General features: G+C 41.0%; 1 protein-coding gene across 1 annotated transcript; it reads right to left on the bottom strand.

The window, feature by feature from the left end:
* Positions 1–13,639: 13,639 nt before the first annotated feature.
* LOC103719996 (protein LIGHT-DEPENDENT SHORT HYPOCOTYLS 4-like) lies at positions 13,640–15,431 on the bottom strand. The gene is made up of 2 exons (XM_008809497.6): positions 14,987–15,431; positions 13,640–14,804 (listed from the first exon to the last, which is right to left on the bottom strand). The coding sequence occupies exon 2, from the start codon at positions 14,719–14,721 to the stop codon at positions 14,095–14,097; it is 627 nt and encodes a 208-aa protein (XP_008807719.1). The 5' UTR covers positions 14,722–14,804; positions 14,987–15,431; the 3' UTR covers positions 13,640–14,094.
* Between the last annotated feature and the right edge of the window lie 8,012 nt (positions 15,432–23,443).

Here is a 23,443-nt window from a genome sequence, read left to right as displayed (position 1 = left end):
AGTTTTGCGCAAACATAGCGAAGCATATTAGTGTAACTTTCTGAAAATGTTTTTTATATATATTTGGAATTTTTGTTGTTTGCAGCAATAGATATTTCTCCTTTTAAGATAACGTATGCTTGAAATCTTAGGGCACGGGTTAAGCCGTATATAAGTACCCACCATTACATTACAATGACATGTTGCTAATTAGTTCTGAGGATGAAGGTCTAATTTTATTTATTAATTCATTAGAGAGATTTGCTACTTAGACCTCATCTACCATATCCATCTTTCCCCACTATATGAGATAAATTGGCTCGAAGTTTAAACTAATTCCATTTCGCTGTCTCTTGATCCTCCCAGGCCATGGAGGCACTCGATCTGATTCATATTGCACAAAGAACTGGAGATCAAGGCCCCAAGCTGAGGTCCCGTCTGTTCCAGCAATCTGGATCAAAGATGATGGGTCGGGTGTTATTCAGGACCAAGGCTGCGAAGAAGGGCCCTTGTCTGTTGGTTCCAATCTGGCCCATAGAATTAGGAGTTGGCTGAAAGGCCAGCTAGCTCTGCAGTACACGCCCCTTGGAGGTGCTGTTCTCCTATGGCATTTTAGCAAGGCTTTGGAAATTGGAATACAGCTTAAAGTATATAAAGAAAAGTAGTGCTGCTACCTATTAATTCTTGCTTAATTTCTCATCTTGGATGGAAGCCCAGGATTAAAGAGGTGCACCAGATCCAGATGAGCATCATGTAATTAATTAAGAGTTGGTCTATTTGCTTGGTGCCCTCTGCCGTCTTAGCAAGGAAATGAGAGATGTTTTGATTGCACTTTTCTTACAGTACCACTATTACGGAACCATGGTTACTTACTTAATTTCTTACATGATATGGTGGTCGGGAATTGGGACACGATGAAGGAGCAGGTGAGTGCCATGTGAGGAACACCAAATTATTAAACACATAGTAGCGGAGCTATACTTCAAAAATTTTATTCTAAAATTAAAATAATTTATTAAAAAAAAGTTTGGTTTTCTTAAATTAGTTGAACAGAATTTTAATTTTCAGTCATGAATTTTCTTACATATATTTACATTTGTCCTGGTCGCAAGCTGATGACATGATGATGCCGGGCAGGCACGAGAAGCAACGGAGGGAGGGGCGGCTTCTGGCTAAAAGGCCAGAGAACGCGCATCGCCGAAGACCAGCTGTCTGCCCCGGGCAGCGGTCCTCGGCCCCCCGGGGACCTGGCCCCTGCCCCCACGCGAAGCCGCGCCACCATCGATGTATGCCTTTTTTTCGCCCAAATGGACGGTCCCAATCCCATGCAATCCACCATATGTAGCACTGTACTTTCGTCACACTGACGATTGGTGGATAAAATCGGAAAAGGCGATGGAGGGAGGAGGAGGAGGAGGAGGGGCAGTGGGGCCGCCCGTGCGGTCAGGGCCAGGGCCAAATCCACCCCTCGATCCCCATTATTATAGATGGGAATGGGTCCCATAGGCGCCCGGTACCCTAGAAGCTAGCATATTAATATTTTCACAAAATATTGATACTGTCACTCCCCATTATACCGCCTTGCTATGGCACATATCTTTAATGGGTGGGGTGATGACCAATCACATAGAATCTTCTACGGTGCATTTAACTAATTAGTATTATTTTAAACGACCAATATATTTACATCTGCCGACTTTATTAATTTTTCAAAAACAACAAGCATCGCGTGTGTGGGTGCCTGTACATTTTTTTATATTAATCATCTCCTAAAATCTTTGGATACATTTTTCTTCTAAGACTCTATCTAGTCTAGACATCATACAAGGTATATTTCAGGCTCAATACAACATATGTCCTAGTGGAAGGAGTTGTCATCGAGCATTCATAGATCTTGACTAGTTCATGGACAGCATCAAACTTTTGTCTACCAAATCAAATCACATGCGTAGTTAAAAGTGTGCTGACATTAGTCGATCATGATTGAAATTTTTTTTAGAGCAACATCGTATGAAATTTAGGCATATAGTCTTCTTCAATCAAAACAACTTAAGTACGAGTGGTACACACCATACATGCCACCGAACCAATAGACAGTCGCCAGCTGAAAAATGCTGACGGGCATCATTGAGTTACCCCATCTAGATCTTGTGCCACTAGCATAAAAAATCATGGTTTGTTCCATGACCATGATTTGCACCAAACTAATTTGATCTCCTTTTGCGCTGTCTATCATGTGCTATCGATCAATACAATGGGGGCCACGGCTTGAGCTAAGCGTCGAACCATATGCAGTGCACTGGTACTCTTATTTGACATGCATAGATGGCCTGGAAGAGAATAAAATAGGGTTCTGCTTGTTCTTGTAACTTGATCAATAGTTGTATCATATCGCAGAATAAAGGAGTCAATGGTTGACTCGATGGTGCCTCCTAACATCATATCTGAGCATCATGACTCTTGTTTGATACGGAAAAGTTGAAAGTAATTCATCAAGGTTTTGAGTGCACATGTCATGGGATCTAGAGTGATGGACTCCTGTAAACCTGTGTACGTGTGTCTGTATCATGGTAAAATACGATTGGGTAAATGAACGGTGTCTTTTAAAAAAAAAGAAAAGAGAAAAAGAAAAAGAAAAAGAAAAAGAAGTAGAAAAAGAAGGTGAGGAGTGAGATTATCGAAGCCCCACGAGGGCAGGGGCGGGGCGAATTGCAAGAGCTCAGTCACGCGGGTGGTGTCCTGATGCCTTGACGCGACGTAAGCGACCCTTTCACCGTACAGCGTACGAGGCCTCTCATGGGACGCCACGTGCCCGAAGGGCATGCCGCTGCCGGAGGCCGCGCCGACACCTAGGACGCGAATCCACGTGGGACGGCACCATCCGATGGGGATGGGCCCCGCACCACGCACCGGATAGGGATGGGGTGGGGTCACATCACCACTCCATATCCCTTTTTTTTCTTTATATTTCATCGAACCAAGCGATGGAAAGGTGACTGATGGAGAGGGGAAGAGAGAATTATAATAGATATCTGGACTTAAAAAATAATGTTAATAGGATGATGAAAAGATGGGACGGACTTCCAAAACAATGGTCACCAAATGGGACCGGGAGGAGTCGGGATTCTCGTACGGAGTTTTTTTAAGATTCCAAACGCCAAAGAAATAAAGAGAGGAGAGAGAGGGGTTGTCCTCTCCTTTCCCCCCATTTCCCGCCAAAGATAAAAAGAACAGGAAAAAAAAAAAAACATGATTGGCGGGAAGAATGTGACTTTCCTGAACGGAGCTATTCCTCAACAAACAATTTAATATTTAATATCTCGCTCACCAATGAGATTCCCGTGCCAGCGTCGCCATTCGATCGCTCCCCCTGCGAGCCTAAAAAATCTCGTGCCACGTAAGCCCTAAGCAATTTGCGCGAACATATATGCTATGGAACCATAGATCCGTGGCAGGTGTACCTTAAATTATAAACTAATGAACCACTCACACCGGGCATCGAATGTGGCCGTCTCTCCCTTCTTCTTTTTCTGCGATACGACGAGTTCATTTCGGCCGGCCAGGGGATCACACTGGCACAGCAAAGCAGATATCGGCAAAGAAATTCCACTTTAAAGTTCAGAATGAAACATTGTTCGATAAATTGTTATATAAATGAACAAATGCAAACAATTATATAATTTGGAAGATATGAGACCCATGGCCAACCTGGTTTCCCATCATTTGAGTCTGCTGGCCGGGTCTCTCCCGAGATTCATGAGACTCGGGTTAGAACTCCCACTTCTTTCATTGAGGTTAAGGGGTTTGTTTAGCAAGGGGTACGTTAATTGTACAACTCCATCGAGTAGGAAATTCTTTCTAGGAGGTCATGCTTTTTATTATTGTTTTTTATATGGAAGTTGAGTTTTTTTTTAAAGTAAATAGGATATATTGTACCGTCCTAAAATGAATATATTCAAAAAAAAGTCAATAAAAAACAAAAAAAAAGTACCAAACAGAAGGGCGAAGTCTCATGGCCATTGCAACTCTAGATCTCAAAATATTGTGCAACAAACGAAGCAACCCAATCAACAGTCCCGTTCGTCTCGCAATATACATGGTTGATCTAGGTGGCCACAAATTTTCTCAATAGAATACGAATTTGCTACAACAACGTGCACTCGTCGTCAGCCTTAGTATAGCTCTGGATCCACTTAATCACCGTCGCCAAATCTCCTTCCAGCTGAACCCGGTTTGCCCTAAAGGTGAATCATGCATGGATAATGCCCTCTCAAATAGCTTTGAGCTCCGCATGAAAAAATGGAAGTGTTATAGAGACGACAACCTCTAGCAGCAATCAATTTGAAATCAGCATCTCTGATCACGAATCCAGCCCCTCTTCTTATACCATTATCAAACACGCTGCCATCAAAATTTATTTTGAAAAAGCTTAGGGGTGAAGCCTCCCAGGCGACGAGAATCATGTGAGGCATTCCAAAAGCTAAATAGAAAGTCTAGATGTCCTTTGCAATCTCAAATTTTCAAAAAAAAACTACGCATCTAAGAACTAATTGGCATTTTAAATTGTTGCCTCAATATTCGCACTGCAATTGGGTTAAGCAGTATAATGTTGGAACCACAGCGAGACATTTCCACATATGCACCTAGAGCTAGAGGAAGTAGAGAACTTTTTCGACTGACCGAGAATCCTCCATGGCGTAGAGTATTTTACACTACTGGATCGCCATAAGAATTGGGCAGCTATCAACAACGGCGTTCCGTATAAGGCACATAAAATCGTCTTATTTAATAGCAGTTTATTTATTGATGCTGACTATCCAACAATGTACGTACATCACTGGTGCAATTGTGCAAATCATGCATCCGTGCTATTTATTACAAGTTCTGAAGGTGCTATAATACTTCTTTATAGTTTCTTATTTTAAAAAAAAAAAAAGGGAGACATGACTATCCATTACGTAAGGTTCTTTGGGAGGTTTCCTCCTTTGGCAGGTCGGCAACCACTTAATGCGGGTTACCATTTTTTTTTCCTTTTTATTTTTTGCTGAAAAAGAGAAATATTCTATGCTTTTTATTTTTTTATTATTTTTATCCAAAAAAGATTATTTCATTACCTTCTCCCACCTTTGCCCTGATGCCCTTCCGCGCTCCGGAGGCGTAGTCGGCGGGTGCGGCGGTAACGGCGCTGGAAAGGGAGGGCGGGAAGGAGGAGGAGGCGGCGACACCGGAGATGGAGGAGAGGAGGGAGTGGAAGGTGGCGGAGGAGGAGACCGGCAAGGAGGACGCGCTTGTACGTCGGAAGGCGGAGGACCGCGAGGTCCTTGAACTAAACCACGAGCCCATCGCACCTCGGTGGCGGATCTCGGCGAGGGAATGGGAGAGGAGGGCGGGCTTGGCGACGGCAGGCCGGGAGCGACGTCCTCCCCCTCTCCACCCTTCTCCAGGGAGCGGATCTTGCGGTGGATCTCGGCGAGAGCCTCCTCCTTGCCCGCCTCCTCCTTGCCCTCCCTCTCCAGCGCCACCGCCTCTTCCTCCTCCTCGCCCTTTCTCTCCGACGATGATGCAGCAGCCGCTGTCGCTGCCCACCGCCAACGCCTCTGGAGATCCTCCTCCTCCTTTTCCTCCTCGCGCGGCCCTCTTGGAAATTGACAGTCGGGGCTGAGGGAGAAGCGCGTTCGAGAAAAGACTACGAAGTTCGAGATAGTTACAGGATTTGCCATCCTGTTAATACGAAGACGACCTTCAAAGTCGATATATTTACGGCACCGGCCATATCTGCAGAGCCGGATAAATCCCAGTTGCCAATATCGAATTAGATGGCCACGGTCAAAATAAACTCAAATACCCTTCTCTGTAGAAAAACTCTATAAAATAATCTTAAATCAATGATAATCTTTTATCTCTAAATAATTAATTTTTGATAATTTAAGATGGCCATATTTGATATATTATATTTCAGTGATTAAATTTTTTTAGCTATTCATAAGTAACTGTTTGATATTTATAGAAATATAAAATTATTAACTATATAATACTAAAACTGCCCCAAATATATTTCAGTGAAATATATTTATTAGTCTTATAGATTATTAATTCTACAAAGATGTATTTGTTATTATAGAATTAATATTTTATTTATAATTATAATATATTATTTTTTGTGCTAATATTTATTTTGATTAAAAAATAAGCCAAATAGAAGTAATATATTATATAATTTCATTATATAAATATAAAGTATAATAATATATTTATTCTATAATTTAAAATTATCATTGAAAAATAATATGACAATAATATGATTAATAATATATTGCAGTATTATATATTATAAATATATAATATAATATAATTATATTGATGTTATATATTAATAGTATATTAATACACCATTTTTTTTTTGTTATATTGAAAGGTATTTTTGTTCTCAAATTTTAGTGTTTGGGATGATCTTGGATAAACCGACATGAAGGATAGGCATCCCATCACCAGATTACACGATGATTTGAGAAGTGGTAGTGATTTCGGATCACTACCATATAGGATTATCATAATGCAATCAAGTACAGTGATTTCATCATTTTCATGTGCATCATCTTTGATTTTGGGATGCTCAACCCATATACCAAACACCCCTATAGATTTTTGAAGCTATGGAATCAAGTCAAACGAGTGGGAGCTCACAGGCCCATAGGCAGCATCGCACTTTCTTTTACGAGGGTTTAGACCTTTTCGTGTCTGCGACGTTTTTCTTTTCTACTATTCTTTGTATTGCTTTCTTCGTTTTGCTTGGAAGCATGGGTAAAATCTGGATTTTGGAAATGAGAGAAATCATTATCCTCTACGCGTCAGCCGTCCAATAAAAAGGGAAGGGAGATGGAACAAGAAGTCGATCGAGGGTTCCACGGTTTCCACCAAACCATATGGCGTTTTAGGGAGCGGTCGAACGCATGTCTTCACCACTGCTTATCGAGCAATATTGTTCCGCAGGCAGCACAATTTCCTCCATACGTTGGGCATGTCATCCTTGATAAATAAATATATATTTATATCTTTATTTCGTTTATATGCTCAAAGATCTGTTGGACGCTGTCTAATGGTGTCATTCCGAGAGATTTACTTCTACGTTGCGTTATTGGGTTGGAATGCCTTCTCATTCATAGAGCAGAGTTGTCTCTCTAAATCACAAGACAGGAAGCATGTGACAATACGAACACTAACTGTAGTAGCCATGACAACCATCAATGGTGATGGAATTTCTGACACCCAAGATGACAGTTGGTGACGACCAAGTTGATAATCTTGGGATCGATGGATTAGTACTCCAACGTAGAGTTCGGTGTTCTCTCTCTCCTCATCCTTGTCCACGGAAACGCCGCTCTGAGCGAAGCAAATGAGGGGCTATTAATGGGTATGGCGGGTGATGTGGACTACCACTTGAATCTATGCAGTAGAAAGATCATTTTCTTTGGAAACTTCCAGTAAATTGGAAGCCAACGAACGAGGATTCATAAATGTAGTGGTTTCGAGTGAAGATATTTTTCATGAGTTGGATTGATGGGTTAATCAGCTCACAAGTGTAATAGTTCTATTGTTCAACGCATTTGATGGACCGGTCATCCATTATCTATTCGGAAAAGGGACGAGCAGATTTCCTAGTTCTTCAGGTGGTCACTTTGGTAGCTTCCCCAACGATTTCGGACTAGGAGTTCACGGAGCAGGCTCTCGGCTCCAGTTTTAGCATCCATGTCTTTCATATTTCAAACTTTAATCTACAGTGCAAGAGCAGCACCGTAGGAAGTTTGGAAAGAACTCAACCTAAAATATTATTCTCCCGTACAACTTTTTTTCTTTTTCTTTTTTTTTCTTGAGAAATCCATCCCTGCCAGGTTGAGCCTTTGGCAGACCCTTACCTGTTCATTTGTAGAAGTCAAATGGTGCGAAAATCTATCTTGTTATCTATTACTCTTAATAGTTTACTAATCTTGAAGCCAATAGGCAATTACATAATGAATGATTCCATATTAGATAGGCAAGTAATATTGGTTCAGTCTTTCATATGCCTTGGTGGTAATCACTGTGTGGTGAAGCACAATCCTTCAGGTTCTTCTTCTTTTTAAGAAAAAGTGGCCTTGACTTAACTTTAGGGTTCTTCATATCAAAATTTCCTGTTTGTTAGATATTGTAAAAACAGTTTACAAATTTGCTAAGAGAAGCTATAAGGGATCTTTTTCCTAGAGTGGAACGAGCGAAGCGAGTGAAGTATACCGTAATGAGTGATACCTTGGGTATTCTAGTTCAAATCGACGAACTCTAATCTCTTGTAAGCCTTGAGTATTCTAGTTTCAAATCGACGTACTCTATTATGTGTATCTCTTGTAACCCTAAAAGAAGAAAAAAGTCGATCCTTCTAAAGATTAGGTGTTCCAGGAGCTAGAATTTGAGTGAAAATCCTGTACTCTATAATTTTCAGTTTTCTATTATCCGAACTTTTGCATCGTCTCTATTCATAGATATTGGTCCCAGATCATGCAAATATTATATATTCTTTTTTATTTTTTATTTTTTTAATGTTTCATTATTCTCCTGCTACAACCCTAATTAATATATCCTTTTTCTTGTGGGGTGGGGGGATCCTTTTTCTTGTGGGGTGGGGGGAGCCATGATCGATGGGGACCTTAGATATTGGCTGAACCGGTATGGGGACCTTAGATATTGGCTGAACCGGTATGGGGACCTTAAATATTGTTCATGCGGCGACTATGACGTTGATGCCGCCAGGTATGAAAAGCAAAGAGGAGTATAAAAGCATCAATCTGATCTGCCATCTGCAATAACTCTAAGTTAGAGCGAGATGAATATAACTTTGTGTCATCTACGTAATGAACTCTCTGTAGGAATGCTGTTGGAGTTTGCAACATATTGGCCAGCAGTCACAATAAAACATTAGAAGAAAGTAATTTTGTTCAAGGAAATGATATAGTGAGATTCTCCTCATGGTAAGCAACATGTCAAGTACATGTAAGAGTTAAAATAAGAAAAATACGGTTAGACTGCTTGTCGTGGGATTCTCAAAACCTTAATCCATTGAAAGTTCCTGCTTAACAGCTTAAGAGCATACCATGAAACGCACCGCACCTAACTGTTTACATTTTGTATAAATTCTTCACTTTGCTCCCCGAGTGATCATGGTTGATCTTTCATACAAGTAGTTGATCTGGCGAATTTTTTCAAGCTTGGAAATGATGTTCTTTTAAGGAATGTTGATGACCTGTAGGGATCTTTGCCAAACAAACGAAAAGGTAACTTGGTGTTGCGGGGACGGCGCTTTGGCCGGAGCCTCGCGCAATAGCATAGCCCACATTAAGTTAGCAGAGAAAGAGGACCGCGTTCCTCCCGAGGTATTGTCTGCTTTGGGGTTCGAGCGTACCCGGAGCTCTCCTCACGGTTTTGCCTTTCAAAAGGCGCCTCGAGAGAAAAGGGCTTCGCCCCCCAATTAAGGCACAGAATCTTTCCGCTACTAGCCGATGTGGAACTATATTCAGGCCCTTCCCACAACATAACCCCCCTAGCAGGAAGGTCCTGTGCCGGTTTTACCCGTGACAGCCCCCCAGGCCCAGGGAGAGTTTCTATGTGCGGGAGGCCCTCCTTCTAGCGCCATCTGTTGCGAGGATGGCGCTTTGGCCGGAGCCTCGCACAACAGCATAGCCCACATTAAGCTAGTAGAGAAAGAAGACCGTGTTCCTCCCGAGGTATTGTCCGCTTTGAGGGTCGAACGTATCCGGAGCTCTCCTCACGGTTTTGCCCTTCAAAAGGCGCCTCGAGAAAAAAGGGCTTTGCCCCCCAATTAAGGCATAGAACCTTTCCACTACTAGCCGATGTGAAACTATACTCAGGCCCTTTCCACATCACTTGGAATCCCAAAGTTATGATCGTCCTAACACAGTAGCTTTATCTTGGAAAATGTGGATGGTACTGAATTTTATTGATAATGGCAGGTAGTTTATAACCTGGAAGGGGGACACTATGTCTGACCACATGGTAAGGCAACCCCTATATACCTCCATTCAGAACACAGAGTTCTCCAATTCACAAGGATAGCGGCACCTAAATTCTACCAGATCCTTGAGCATAAAGAAAAAAAACACAAAAAAAATGGTACCAAAATGGATAAATTCTAAAATATAAGACCAAGACTTTATGAAAGATTGAAAAGACAAACGTAACAAAAGCTCGTTTAGTGTCAGAATTTTGAGATCCAAAATCTTGTGACATGTTTATACAAATAGACTAATAAAGGAGAGAAGAATATTTCATGAAAAAAAAGAGAGAGTAGAAGCAATAGTTATAGGCCTTTTTTTAAAAAAATAAAATTTCTGCATACCCATTGAACTTTATATATTTATATTACCATATATCAAAACCCTACTGGTAACCCAACTTTATTTCGCTTTCTATTCAAATCATTTTGTTTGATTTACCATCAATTAACAATTGTGGGTTATGGTGCCAACCGGACTTAATTCCTCAGTTTGTTGGCACCCCCGTCCACATTGGAGAGGTCAAGTGACAGGATCGAATCTGGTTGGTGCCATCCCCACCATATTTCTCATAGAAAGAAAATCGAAAGAGGGATTGTGGGTTGTGCTAAACGTACCATGATTTCAATGTCTCAAGTAGGACTCAAGATATGAACTATCAGATGAAGACTAGTTTATATCTATCCTAAATAACGAAAGCTAATATTAAGTATCTTGGTAGCTAGAGATTGTGTTTTCCAGATGAAGCTCCACACTTCTCTCATTTGAATTCTAAAAACGTCCACCCTAAGTTGTAGTATATGATTGAACATCATGGGTCCAATTAACTGTATACAGAAGAATAGTTGATTCTGAGCAGAAAAACAAAAGCATATCCATTATTATCACAGGAAAGCCTCAAGTAAATGGAGTCATACCGATGTATTATAAATAATAACATACCAAATAAATTCCATGTCAAATTTACTGAATAAAATGCTATTAATTTTTAGGATAACATTAGTTAATAAATTATGATAATTAATGATGACCTTCTTAATAAATATTAGAAACAATATGTTCTATATTTTATCTTCTTTTTTTTTTCTGCCTGCTACTCAGATTAATAAGTCTCCGATCTTAAAATACCCCTTACTAACTTCAAATTTAAATGGTTGACCTGTATTCTCTCTTCAATTTGCAAGGTTCAAATATAAACATTTTGGAAGCATTCTATCTCCAATCCACCAATCCACACATCCTAATTAATCATACTTTTGTCTTGTTCATTATCTTTTCCTGGATCGCTGGTATATATGAGAAAAGTCATCATTATAAACTATAATTAAACCATTCATTCCTATTGGAGTAGCAGCATCCTAAGTCACTACCAACATCTTAAAAATTGCTCAAAAACTTTCCATCTCATTTGTTTAAGCTTAATTCCCCCATCCACTTCCTAAAACTCAGTACACATGCTTTCAAATTACTTTGTCATTCTTGCCAGGTAAACTTAGTCGGGTTCTCTGCTACTTTGTTCTTACATGGTGCAACTGTTGCTATATGCTGAATCCTTATTCTTTCTTTTTTTTTGGAAAATTTGACATCTGGCGGCATTGTCATCCATCCAATTCCGACAATATGTGTATGAACATCTCTACCATCTGATGATTTTGATTATATATTATTGCAATCAAAACTATTCCTCGAGTCCCCCGAAAGTCATGTTCCAATTATATACAGGACGACACTTGAAAACCTTACTACTTCATCCACTTAACTTAGATTCTATCGGATATATAATCTTCTAACTTCATGTATGACTAGATCTAACATGCCAAAAGTGTCACCAAGTTATTCAGAAGCTCAACAATAAATAATAATTTCTATTAGAATAACCTAAATGAGTCAGAAGATGCTCCTAATTGCATAAAATGTTTTAAATGAAGAAAATATTAAGAAGTAAGAGAATTCCTAAGGAGTTTTTTACAGAATTATAACATCGAGTAGATGCACAGGTAAGAATTAAGAGGACAATACAGATAGTATGCATTCATAGTAGCTGACAAAGTTCGTGGTGAAAATTCTTTGGACGTTTTTCTGATTATATGCCATAAGAGTTACAATATTGAATGAAAAAAGAAAATGCATCCATAATATCTTAGCTGCTATTAAAAGGCATTGAAAAGATCATACTGTGCAAATCTAATTTTCAGATTCTAGAGCTGAATGGCAACTGACAAGTCTGAGAGCAAGCTTGGATGAAAATCTTAGGTATATTCTTATTCGAACGAACATTGCTGGTTAGGTCAAAATTTGATGCTAAAAATCCATTTAATTCCCGACGATAAGTCATGTTTTCGATAAAAATGCTAGAAATTAACACAACAAAGTATGGTGTGTAAACAGTTAGGAGCACTAATTAATAAAATGTCGTTTGACTCGGGCAACATTGTCTCTATCCTCAATATCAACAATATCAACATACATATTTTTTTTTTTTTGAGGACGACATCAACATACATAATACTAGGTAAAGCACAGGGTGCACTATCTCTAATCTGCTTTCCAAATTAAGTCATAGCTATTCATGATAAGCCCTTTAGGGAGATTTATGCATTTCCTCTGGTACCATATATATCAAAGAATAATCTGTCATATTAATAGGTGGAATAAAATTCTAGGTAAGGATATCAGTATTCCCCTATAAGAAGATCTCCTATGCATACGATTGGCCAGAAGCAAAGCACAATAAGTCAGATATGCAGCAGGCTAAAAAAGGAACAAGGGAAGCATGGTAAACTAGATTGACAAAGACAATGGAGGTACTCTAGCCCCATCAATGGCCAACAAAAGCATGTGATTACCATCCCAAAGGGAGATCCCAACATCCCCCAATCATATGAACCGCCTTTTTAGCCACAAATATGACTTGTCGGGCACATCAAATCCCATTACACCTTTCAGTCCTCGAATCCTTGCGTATTTAAACAAAAACGTATATTATTATCTTGTATTTTTCTACATAGTATATTTCTAGGAGATGAATAGGAAGTCTTTTGTCCGTATCCAGAATCTATAAATTATCTCCCACTATATCATTATTATCGTCTAAGTATATGAATGCAGTTCCACTAATTCAAGAGCTCCTGTCCATCTATATATATATAGAGTCATGGATGCCCTCTGAAGTGGACCTATTAATTTCTTGAGCATGCAAAGATTAGTTAGTAGATGGAATGAATGACCGAATAAAGAGCCAGGAACAAAACCCCTGCTTGTTATCTTGAGAGAAATATATGCAAAGGAATGAGAAGAATTTGATGGCCTCCCAGTCCGGCCGGTCACTTCCATGTCAACATAATTGGCAGAACCAAACAACTCTGATAAGACACCCGTGGCGAGACTTTCCTTTGGAGGGTCAGTCGGGCCTTTTGCCTTCTGTAAGAAGCAAAAGAATCCCGAAAAAAAAGGGAAAATCCAACAACTCCCAGATGAATCAGAGCTGCAAGTGATCGAACAAAATGGAAACAGAAGGAAAAGGAGGGTGAACCAAAAAAAAGGCCTGCCCAGTTGAAGCACTAACATGTGGATGACCGGCAATTATATTTATATATATATATCTTCACCGACTCATGATCTCAAGGATAGATAGCTTCCGCCGCCACTTTAATTCCATTAAAAGAAACAAACATAAAGGAGCGACACATGATGTTCAAAAATCTAGCTTTCATACATGAGATCTCAAGTACAGTTATGTAAGGAATGAACTACAAGATCCAAAGTGCACAGCTCCATCATTCCTCTACCGCTACATCTACGACCGTTGCTACTGATATCAATACTGCTAGTAGTAGTATATATTGCTACTATTTGATGATAATTTAGCAGCAGCAGCAGCAGCAGCTGTTCTTGCTACGATTTCTACTGCTACAAGTGCTACCACTAACAACAGCAAGTCTCAATAGTTTGACAGCAGAAATTTAAAGGAGCAAGATACTAGTACCGGGCTTCAATCTTGTGCAGATAGACATACCAATACGTGCGAGGGAGTGACGAAGCAAAGATAGTTAAGGCTCTCGAAGTCATCGAAAGATCAGGCTGTTGCACCGGTGGCCGACGGAGGGCTACGGGGATGGTCGGATGGGCCGGCGGCCGGGTGGCCACCCTGGTGCGAAGCTGGAGGCGGCTTCTTGCGCTTCTTCTTTTCATAGCTGATGCCCCGAGCCTTGGCCTGCATCTCGCGGACCTCGCGGAGGTAGAGGCGGACGGGGCGGGCGCCGAAGGGGTTGGCTTCGGGCTTGCCGCCGTTCTCCTCGTAGGCGGCGCGGAGGCGGCCGATGAGGGCGTCGAGGGATCCCCAGGCCTGGCGGAGCGGGCACGGGCAGGGCGCGGGCGGGTTGGGGTGGCCAAAGAAGGGGCACATCTGGGTGTGGACCTTGGTCTTGCCGAACTGGTCGAGATAGCGGAGGAACTCGAGCACGTGGGCGCCGCTGCATCGCGAGAGGCTGAGCGGTGGCCGGTGGTTCTTGAGGTACTGCCCGAAGGTGTTCCAGTCCCGGCGCTTCTGGGACTCGTAGCGGCTCGGAGAAGGACCCGAGGGGGAGGAGGAGGACGACGAGGGTTTGGAGCCGGCGGCGGGGGAGGATGAGGAAGCGGCGGCGTTGGGGCTGGTGGTGAAGCCTTCTGAAGAAGGGCTATCTGGGTTTGGTGCGGTTTCCATGGTCCTGTATGTATGTATGTGGGTGTGGAACCAACCAAACTCACCTCCTCCGTAGCTCTTCTTGCTCTTCTTTCTGGGGGGGACTATATATCAGATAAGATGAAAGACTAGTTATTGCTCATATATTAATTTTCCTGCCGATAATGGTAATGAAATGATGATGATCGATCTGGGATTTACTGCATGCTGATGGATTTATATCTATTTTTCACACACGCGCACACACAGTCAGGCACAGAGAGAGAGAGAGAGAGAGAGAGAGAACCAGATGAATATATGGTGATATAATTCAGTTGTTTATAGTGGGCATGGCTGCTGGTTGGAGCTCTCTTGCTTCTTCAGGATGATGGTGCGAGGCGGGGCTGCGATCTGCCGACAGATTTAGAAGGGTTAGAATGATCGGATGAGGGGGGTCTGGAGGGAGAGATGGAGAGTAAATTTTATTTCTGGCTTGAGAGGAAGATCTGAGGGAAGGAATGTCGAATCTCGCTCTTTTTAGCCTTGCTTTGATGAAGTGGGAAGTCCGCTCGTGGATGTGCTGGCGACTGCTGCTGCTATGGGACATGAGAGCTTCAAGGACCGATGGATTCCATGCTTTAGGTCTCCGAAGGTGATGGATTGCTTGCTTGGCCTAAAAAGGAGAAAATTCTATTTTTCTTTTTTACCATACAGAGGAAGGGGGGGGGGGTTAGAGCACAGTTTTCTGCGTTTACGGGCGAGAGGTTCGACGGTGGGTTGAAAGGTGATGGCGACCGGCACAGAAGTGCGCAGAGCGGGTAAAATTTTAGTGGAGATGCGATGACCGCCACAACCTTCCGAGAATGACCAGAGTGCCCCTTGCCTAATTAACTACAGGGACCTTTTTTTTTTTCCTTTCTTTTTTTATAATAAAGTACAGGAACCTGAGTTGATCGGTGATACTCTAAAGTTATTTTTTTTGTTGCTAAAAATACTCTAAACTTATTTCAGAAAGGAATCCATTCATCAGGGTTCATATTTATTTTGACTTTTTGCATTCTTTTTCAGTATACGAAGCTATGGATTCAAAAATAATAATATAAAAAACTGATGATTTTGTCAAATAGTGGCATTATTTTCTTTTTGCTGCAACATTTTTCAAAGTATCGTGGCAGCATGTCATAATTAAAAATATAATGGCAATAAGCGACTATTATAAGGCATTAGTTGTCTCAGGAGGAATATTGATCAAAAGTTCAATTGACAGCCATGACTTGCAATATTGCAATAGCCAAAGATGGTACCCTTGGATGGATGCGATCGCCAGTCGGCAACAAGATGATGGTGTAAAAAAAAAGAGAGAGTTTCTCCTCTTTTGCCTCCCCTAGATCGAGAGCGTGCATCTTAGAGCATGGCTGCAACTGATAGCATTATTATTGCCCTCACCAACTATATACACTTCCAGGGATCATAAGTAATGTGCAAGAGACAAACTAGGCCTCGTGAAATAAATCATGCACTGTCATGCTACAAGCAGACCTTATTTATGCTACATGAGGCAACATGCTCACAAGATAAACCCCGTGGGGAAAGACTCCATGGGCCACATGTGATTGGATATTTAGAAGGCTATTTCATGATAACCTTGATTCAAAACCTGTTATTGTAAAAGAAATAATTGTAGAATATGAAGATGTACCTCATTCAATATTTCCTCCAACTAGAAAAAATTAATGTGCCATTAAGAAGTCCATCAGATCATGCATGATGTATTGACATCACACCCATTCTTTTTCATGAAAAAGATGGCCAGCCTAAGACCATCAAAATTCATGAAGATCATGAATCTTCGGTCAAAATGTATTGCCGCCGGACTTGAAACCTATGTAGCTATGTAAATTGTTCCGGCAATGATTTGTTGGTGAAAAATTCCCATCCATCAGGGTAATAATATTTATCCCAAATATTAGAGGCATGCAACAAGCCGCATGAACAATGTTATCACTAATTATCAAGCAACTTGGTAATTATCTTATATCCTGAAAATGGACTAGTTTGTGAGCTAATTACAAGCACATAAAGTAAGGGAATACCTATCACAACATGTGAAAGTAATGATCAGAAACCCCAAATGAACTCATATGGAAGACGAAATCTAATGCCCAAATTTCTTGAAAGTTAACAACCACATGACAAAACTGAATTCAAGGAAAGCAACATTTTCTTTGTTTTTTTAATCAAGTTCAGAGTACTCCCTTGCTTCCTAGTGTAAGGTTCCAAATGCGCAAAGGAGGTAGACCAAGTCAGTGAGAATAGGAATGTGGCGTCTGGTGAAGAGTTAAAAACACCGCAGTACTGAAGAAGGCCACACCCACCATGAGTTATATACTGCGAGTGGTTGGAGCCCAAAGTCTTTCTTGCAGTAACATAGCAGCAAATATTTGGTAGAGGCAGCAACGCTTCTAAATGGGTTAGCTTTCTCGCAGTATATAACACACACACACACACACATACATACGTACGTATGTATGTATGTGATTTTATTACTAAATACATCATGATAACAATATCTCAAATATAAGCGAAAATATCCATGACGCTATTATATTTTATTGTTAGTTCTATGTATTTCCTGTCATATGACTTTGAAGAACTATTAAAGTACAATCATAAACTTAAATAAGAAAACTATATATTTGAGCTGTTGTTTTGAGAAATAATGAAATTAAATGGTGAAATGCTATAACAGCCTCTATCGGATTCAATCTGTGGCCTTTAAATGCACAGTTATGAAGGTGTTATATAAATCATCCATACTAATTTAGGGGAAAAATTAGATCGTGCGCTTTTTGTGCGGGCATGGATTTTTTGTAGACTATTTGGAACTTTAGTAGGATTGCTACTTGACCTTCTATACGTAGCATCACATGGGAAGTGCTGTCTCCATATCACCTCCAAAGATGATGTGGCAGCCATGTTGGCTTGAGTGTTGGGGCCCATCTTTTTACTTGAAAATCTACTGCGATAATTACAAAGTTGGCAACCTGGTAATTGCAAAAAGGCATAAGATGTAAGATATTTTTGTAATATTTTTACAAAAAAAGAGACATTTTTGTGCTAAAAATCAAACATTTCATACATTCTTAAAAAATCAATGTGTGGCTTATTGATACATTGTGTCGGTCCCACTACTACGGCCAATGGTGGCCTGCCATATAAGCTCTCAAGGCTGTATTTTGTCTGAGCAAAGATAGATTTTTTTTTTTTTTTTTTTTGAGGCTTGGTCCAGCCAGAAATTTAAACTAGCGAAGAGCGGAAAGTTTATTTAAATAACATAAAAAAAAATTATGAATATATATTATACTTTTCTATACATTTGAAATGAAGTTATTACTGACAGTTTCTGTCTCAAAAAATTAGTGAAGCTGGATCATAGAAAGGATGAAGTCTGCATGCATGATTTTTTTTTTATATTTTTTTCAACTATTCTTTCAACTGCCAGATCTTACTTACGAATTAAGAATTCAGATCAATCTCAATTGTTCAACAGAAAAAATAATGAGCTCAGAAATATGACTCAAAAATTAGGAGCAAATGATAAATCTGTTTTCATGTGCACCCTTCCAATCACTATTACAGGATGCCCCTCTCGCTATCAAGCGATCCAAGGACGCAATCTGTCCCTCTCTTCGTTCGCCCACATCCATTGAATTTAAGAGCAGAGATAACAAGAAGATTCTCACAGAAAACAGCTGCACAGCCAACACGGCACAGTCCTAGGTAATTCCACACGAGCCATAACCATCGTTTTGTAATTACTATAGCCCTATTTTTTCTTCTTCTTCTCTCCTCCGCTGACAGCGGAGACAAACACAACTACCGTTCTTTTGTATAGGATCAATCATCAATTCAAGTTAGATTCCGGGACGAACCTTGGCACGAATTTGTATAACATCAATCATTGTCGTGACTCGAACTCAGCATCTGAGTCCGGCACGCGACACGACCGCACACTCCCTAGGGCAAAGCCCTAGAGAATATGCAAGGACTACAAATATATTACAACCTCAATATCCGTAATCAACAATAATCTCAATTCATACCAAATAATAAAGTTGGTCCAATTATAAAATTTAATCATTCCATCAGTATCATTGATGCTCTATCTAATCATCATCTCCACCTGTGATCTCAATTATAGCCAATTACCGAGCGACCTACAACTCTGATAAATAGAAAGAAAAAGGGGTGGTGAGCTTTACGACTCAGTAAGAATTTCCACATTTCCACACCAATACAATAATAATATAAGTTTAAAAACCGTAAGAAATCGTTGCACACATTATAAAATCACAAATCGACTATCAATAATGCTCGAATAATCGGTATAAATATGTTATCAAATATCAATAGAAATCCAGCTACTCAAGAGTGATATAGCAAATGATATCTCATAAAGCTTCATTAATATTTTCAATGTTTTTTTTATTTCTTTTTAATTTGATTCAAATCAATTATCTTTTTGACTTTGGGCCAAATCTCGGTTACGTTTCTAGTCCGTGACGGGGCAACCAACAATATCACATTTCCAGCGTGTAATGGGGCAAACAATAGCTTCATATTTTTAGTCTGTGACGGGGCAAATAGTAGTTTCACATTTTCAACATATGACGGGCCAAACCGATAGTATCACATTTCTAGCTTGTGATGGCACAAACCAATAGTATTACATTTCAAGCCTGTAACAGGGCAAACATTAGTTTCACATTTCCAGCCTATGACGGGGCAAACCAATGATAACGAGACGAGCTCAAAATCCTAGTTCATTTAATTAAGTTCACATCCATACATCAATTATTTTTTATTTATTTCCAACTTTAGACTAACCAAGTTACGTTTCTAGCTTGTAATAGGGTAACCAATAATAATATGGTTAGTCTATAGCACAAGATCCATTAATCCGATTATGCAAGTATAAGTTATGCTCATATATGTACCAATCATACTATCAATCACAAGCAAATATGATCAAAATATGATTTAATACTCGGGCTGCCTTTGGAAACCTTCTTCTCCGCCGGAATCAGGGGGGTGGGGGAGACTCTAAGCCTGCTTCTTCCCCGATTCCCCCGTAGGCCAAGCATGGCCTATTCGGTCCAGCTCACAAGCCCAAAGGTTGGGCGCACGAGGTCGGGCTAGGCCTAGCCAATCCAGGCCGGCCCATTAGCCCTAATTTCTTTTATTTTAGGTTATTACAATCATCAATTCAAGCTGCATTTCTTGCTGGCCGCATCCAGCTTAATTTCCACGACAATATCTGGGCTCGGAATTTTATGGCTCCTGCAGTGATCCAGCTGGCGATCAGTCCACGAGCGGTTCTCGTCATCAGAAAAACAATCGAGTCCGGTGATGCTCGCACGAGAGGAGGTGTTGATTTCGACCAGAACAAGAGGAGGGAGGCATTCCTCTCCCGGGACTGACAGGAAGGAGCACGTGTGTTCCATCACCATAATCTTTTTCTTTGTTTCCCCCGTAAGCCTTCCCTCGGCGACTCCAGGGATGCTAATAGCCTGTCCAAGTGGGACAAGCTGAGCTCTTCTTGCTGTTCCCTCCATCATAGGCCTGCTCTGTGTCAGCTTTTGCTGCCACAGAGATACCTTGCACCCGCACCCGGTCAAGGCTTCTCCATGAGCTCCTGAGCTTCTACAGTAGGCTGCTCGCATGGCCCACAGTAGAGCCCATCGAGTTGCTCCCCTGCTGGTTCCTGCCGCACGTCATCTCGATCGCTCACCTCGCTCCTACAGTAGGCTGCGTTTGTTTCCTCATCTTTCCACCCAATCTCTCCTCCACCTTATTCTACACCAATCCCTAGCTACTACCAAGTGCAGCTATACTGCCACCTATTTGCATGATCCTAGCTATCTCGAATACAATAGCTATTCTAGTTCCTCACATTCGCTTGTTCTTTATACCCCACAATATATAACGACAAAGGAAGAAACCAGCTGTTATATGATCCATCATTTCTTGGGATACATTAGATAGTAAACTTGGAGCACCAGCTACGTACCCGTCTAGCTTTTTCCCCCCATGCCAGCTATATCAGTTTCATTCAGTCTCTAACCTGGCCTGCAAACTTCAACCGAGTACTATCCAGAATACTCATTATTCTTCCCTTCCAGCTCTTCATCCAGAATACTAGAATTTGTCACCACTCCTTCCTCAAGGGTAGTAGGATTCCTTGTTGCAATATCTTTCCCCAAGTGCGCCCGCTTCTTCCCGTCCCCATATCATCCCTGGAGGCTCTGTTCAAGCACCTTCTGTTTGCCGACTTAAGTTCTTCAATCAAGCTGCTAACTCTGTATGAAGCTCCTAGAAGTTCTCCTTTTTGTAGATCTAGGAAGCATCAAGTTCCACGGCAGTGTTGTCCATTTGCTTATATGTGGACTTTGTCTATGACCATGACTTCCCAGCAGCCACTGTCTGCTGATTCAAATTAGAGGAACCAAATTAACATTAATTCCGTGAAGCACGAAGAGGGAAGGGAAAAACAATTAAACGAAGGAAACCAGTCGGCAGCAGGGTAATTTGGAAACCACGAGTGTGGGACACAGAACCTGCTCTTTAACAAACATAAGCATTCAATAAGTTTTCATTATCCTACTGATGTTTGTTTTACTTAGATGGATTGTAATAACTTGAGAAATAGAGCTGGAACATGTAGGAAGCCAAGCAAAAGGTATCCATGACTGTAACTTCAGGAGGAGAAAAGAAGGATTAAAAAGAATAACAGGAAACAGACACCAAGCACAACATCAACTTATCCAGTACCCATGTAGGAGAACTTAATCTTCCGTTCAAATCGTGTTGCCTTTTTTGCTTCATAATTCATTCTTTTCATCGCGATCTCAATTTCATTTCGCAAAGCAGCAAGTTTTCACTGTTGCCGGCCATGCTGGCAAGGCCATAACTGCGATGATCAGGGAGGCACATAAGATCATCATGCCATGCACCATGTCCTTCGACAAAATTATTAAGACTCTCGTGCTTATGCCATGTTACCACCCTAAGAAGTATAATCTCTTCCTCAGTCAAAATAATCAGCCTGAGAGTGAGTGAATGAGTGAGAGAGAGACTAGATTATGGTTCTTTAATGATGACAAGGCTACTCAAATATATAAAGCATGTTATACTCTTAAAGTATGTCTAATGAGACTACAAGTCTTTTTTTTTTTCATTTGTGCTTTGGTGTGAGTACTCAAAAATGCACATGAATATGGAGACAACATAGGACGTATTTTTTAAAATGAGCTTCTACCAGCCTCCAAAGAGCAAAAATGCGAGTCATTTGCTTCCAAGATGCAGAAACTTTCAACTTCTCCTACTGCAAATTCTTATACTAGCTACCGTTATGATACCACCACACATGCCATTTCAATCAAACAAATTATTAGCTCAAGAAACCAGCTATCGATTTGCTGCTGCTAAAAACCTCAAGGTTGCCAACTAACAAGTTAATCTAAATTTCTGGTAGGTAATCTTTTCCCTGATGTACTATATAACTACGAGATTCCGAGAATTATGTCTTCAATGATAGTTTTACCATCAGAATAAGAGCCCATCCATTCGGAAAATGTTCTTTCTAAGTAGTATGCACACGATTGGCAGAAGACTCCTTCAGCAGTACCACTCTAGTCATCCAAGTTTATCTAGCTATCTACAATCCTCCTGCATTTATAACATTTCCATGCATCTAGGTGCTTGCTAATTGTTCAGAAACATCTTAGCCTTCATGAGCTACGGCAGGGCAGCAATTTAAAGCAACAAAAACACTGCCTTTCTTTCTTTCTTTCTTTCTCTGAACGACTTCTAGAGTGCCATCATCAATCAGAAAAACAAAACAAAAGAAAGAAAGAAAGAAAGGAACAATTTTCTGAAAGAAGCGCAAAAGATAGAAAGAACAAGAAAACCACTCCTCCCTACCTTCTTGAATCGGACAGATCGAGCCGCTGGGTATTTCATCACCGCCGCCTTTAAGATCTCGTCCTCCGCGTTCTTCCAAACGCCTCCCTCTATCATGAATCTCGTCATGCCCCCCACTTCTTCGTCTTCCTCCCTCCGCCCCGTCTAAGGTTTCAGGCAATCTTGGGATCTTCTTCGATCCCCCTTGGGTTTCGAATTCCAGTAGCTGAACGAGGAGGAATCCTCGGCCCAGGGTTTGGCTCCGTCTTCCACCGAATTCTAAGGTTTTGGTCTACTAGGTTTCCAGCGATTTCGCCCTCCACGGGGTGAGGGAGCTCATCTGCAGTTCAAGGGCCGCTCGTCGAACTGCAGGGTTCGGCTCCCGCTTCCGGTGCTCCCGGTTCGGCTCGAGGTAGCATAGCTCGGCTTCTCTCGAGCCCAGTATGGTCCAATTTGGGATCAGCCCAACATCCAATAACAGGCCAGCAGCACATTGGCGTGGCCCAAGTGCAGTTATTCCTCAAGCTCCCCAAATCAAGTTTGATGTTTCCCACGTTATATGTCCAACTCGTCTTGTGTAGCCCATCTTGCATGACATTTTGTAAACCAATCATGGTCTGACAAGCTAGCACAAAGGCTGATTGCTAGCTTCGATGAGATGGCTAAACAGCATTTCCTCAAGGGTGTGTTGTTGGAGTTCAGAGCAACATAATCCTTGGGTTCTTCAGCTCCAATCTCAAGTTTTGGTAAGGGCATTTTGGAGATGCAACACTATATTATAGACCATACCAAACCAAAGGTA

Source organism: Phoenix dactylifera, chromosome 10, assembly GCF_051530095.1.
Source record: "Phoenix dactylifera cultivar Ajwa chromosome 10, Ajwa_hap1_PhDact_Kaust_v1.1, whole genome shotgun sequence".
Classification (NCBI taxonomy): Eukaryota; Viridiplantae; Streptophyta; class Magnoliopsida; order Arecales; family Arecaceae; genus Phoenix; species Phoenix dactylifera.
Note: the sequence above shows the minus strand (reverse complement) of the source record. Positions and strands in the feature narration are given on the sequence as shown.

What these genes read in the sequence shown, in the direction of transcription:
- LOC103719996 (XM_008809497.6), bottom strand. Translation starts at nt 14,721, where the DNA reads ATGGAAACCGCACCAAACCCAGATAGCCCTTCTTCAGAAGGCTTCACC.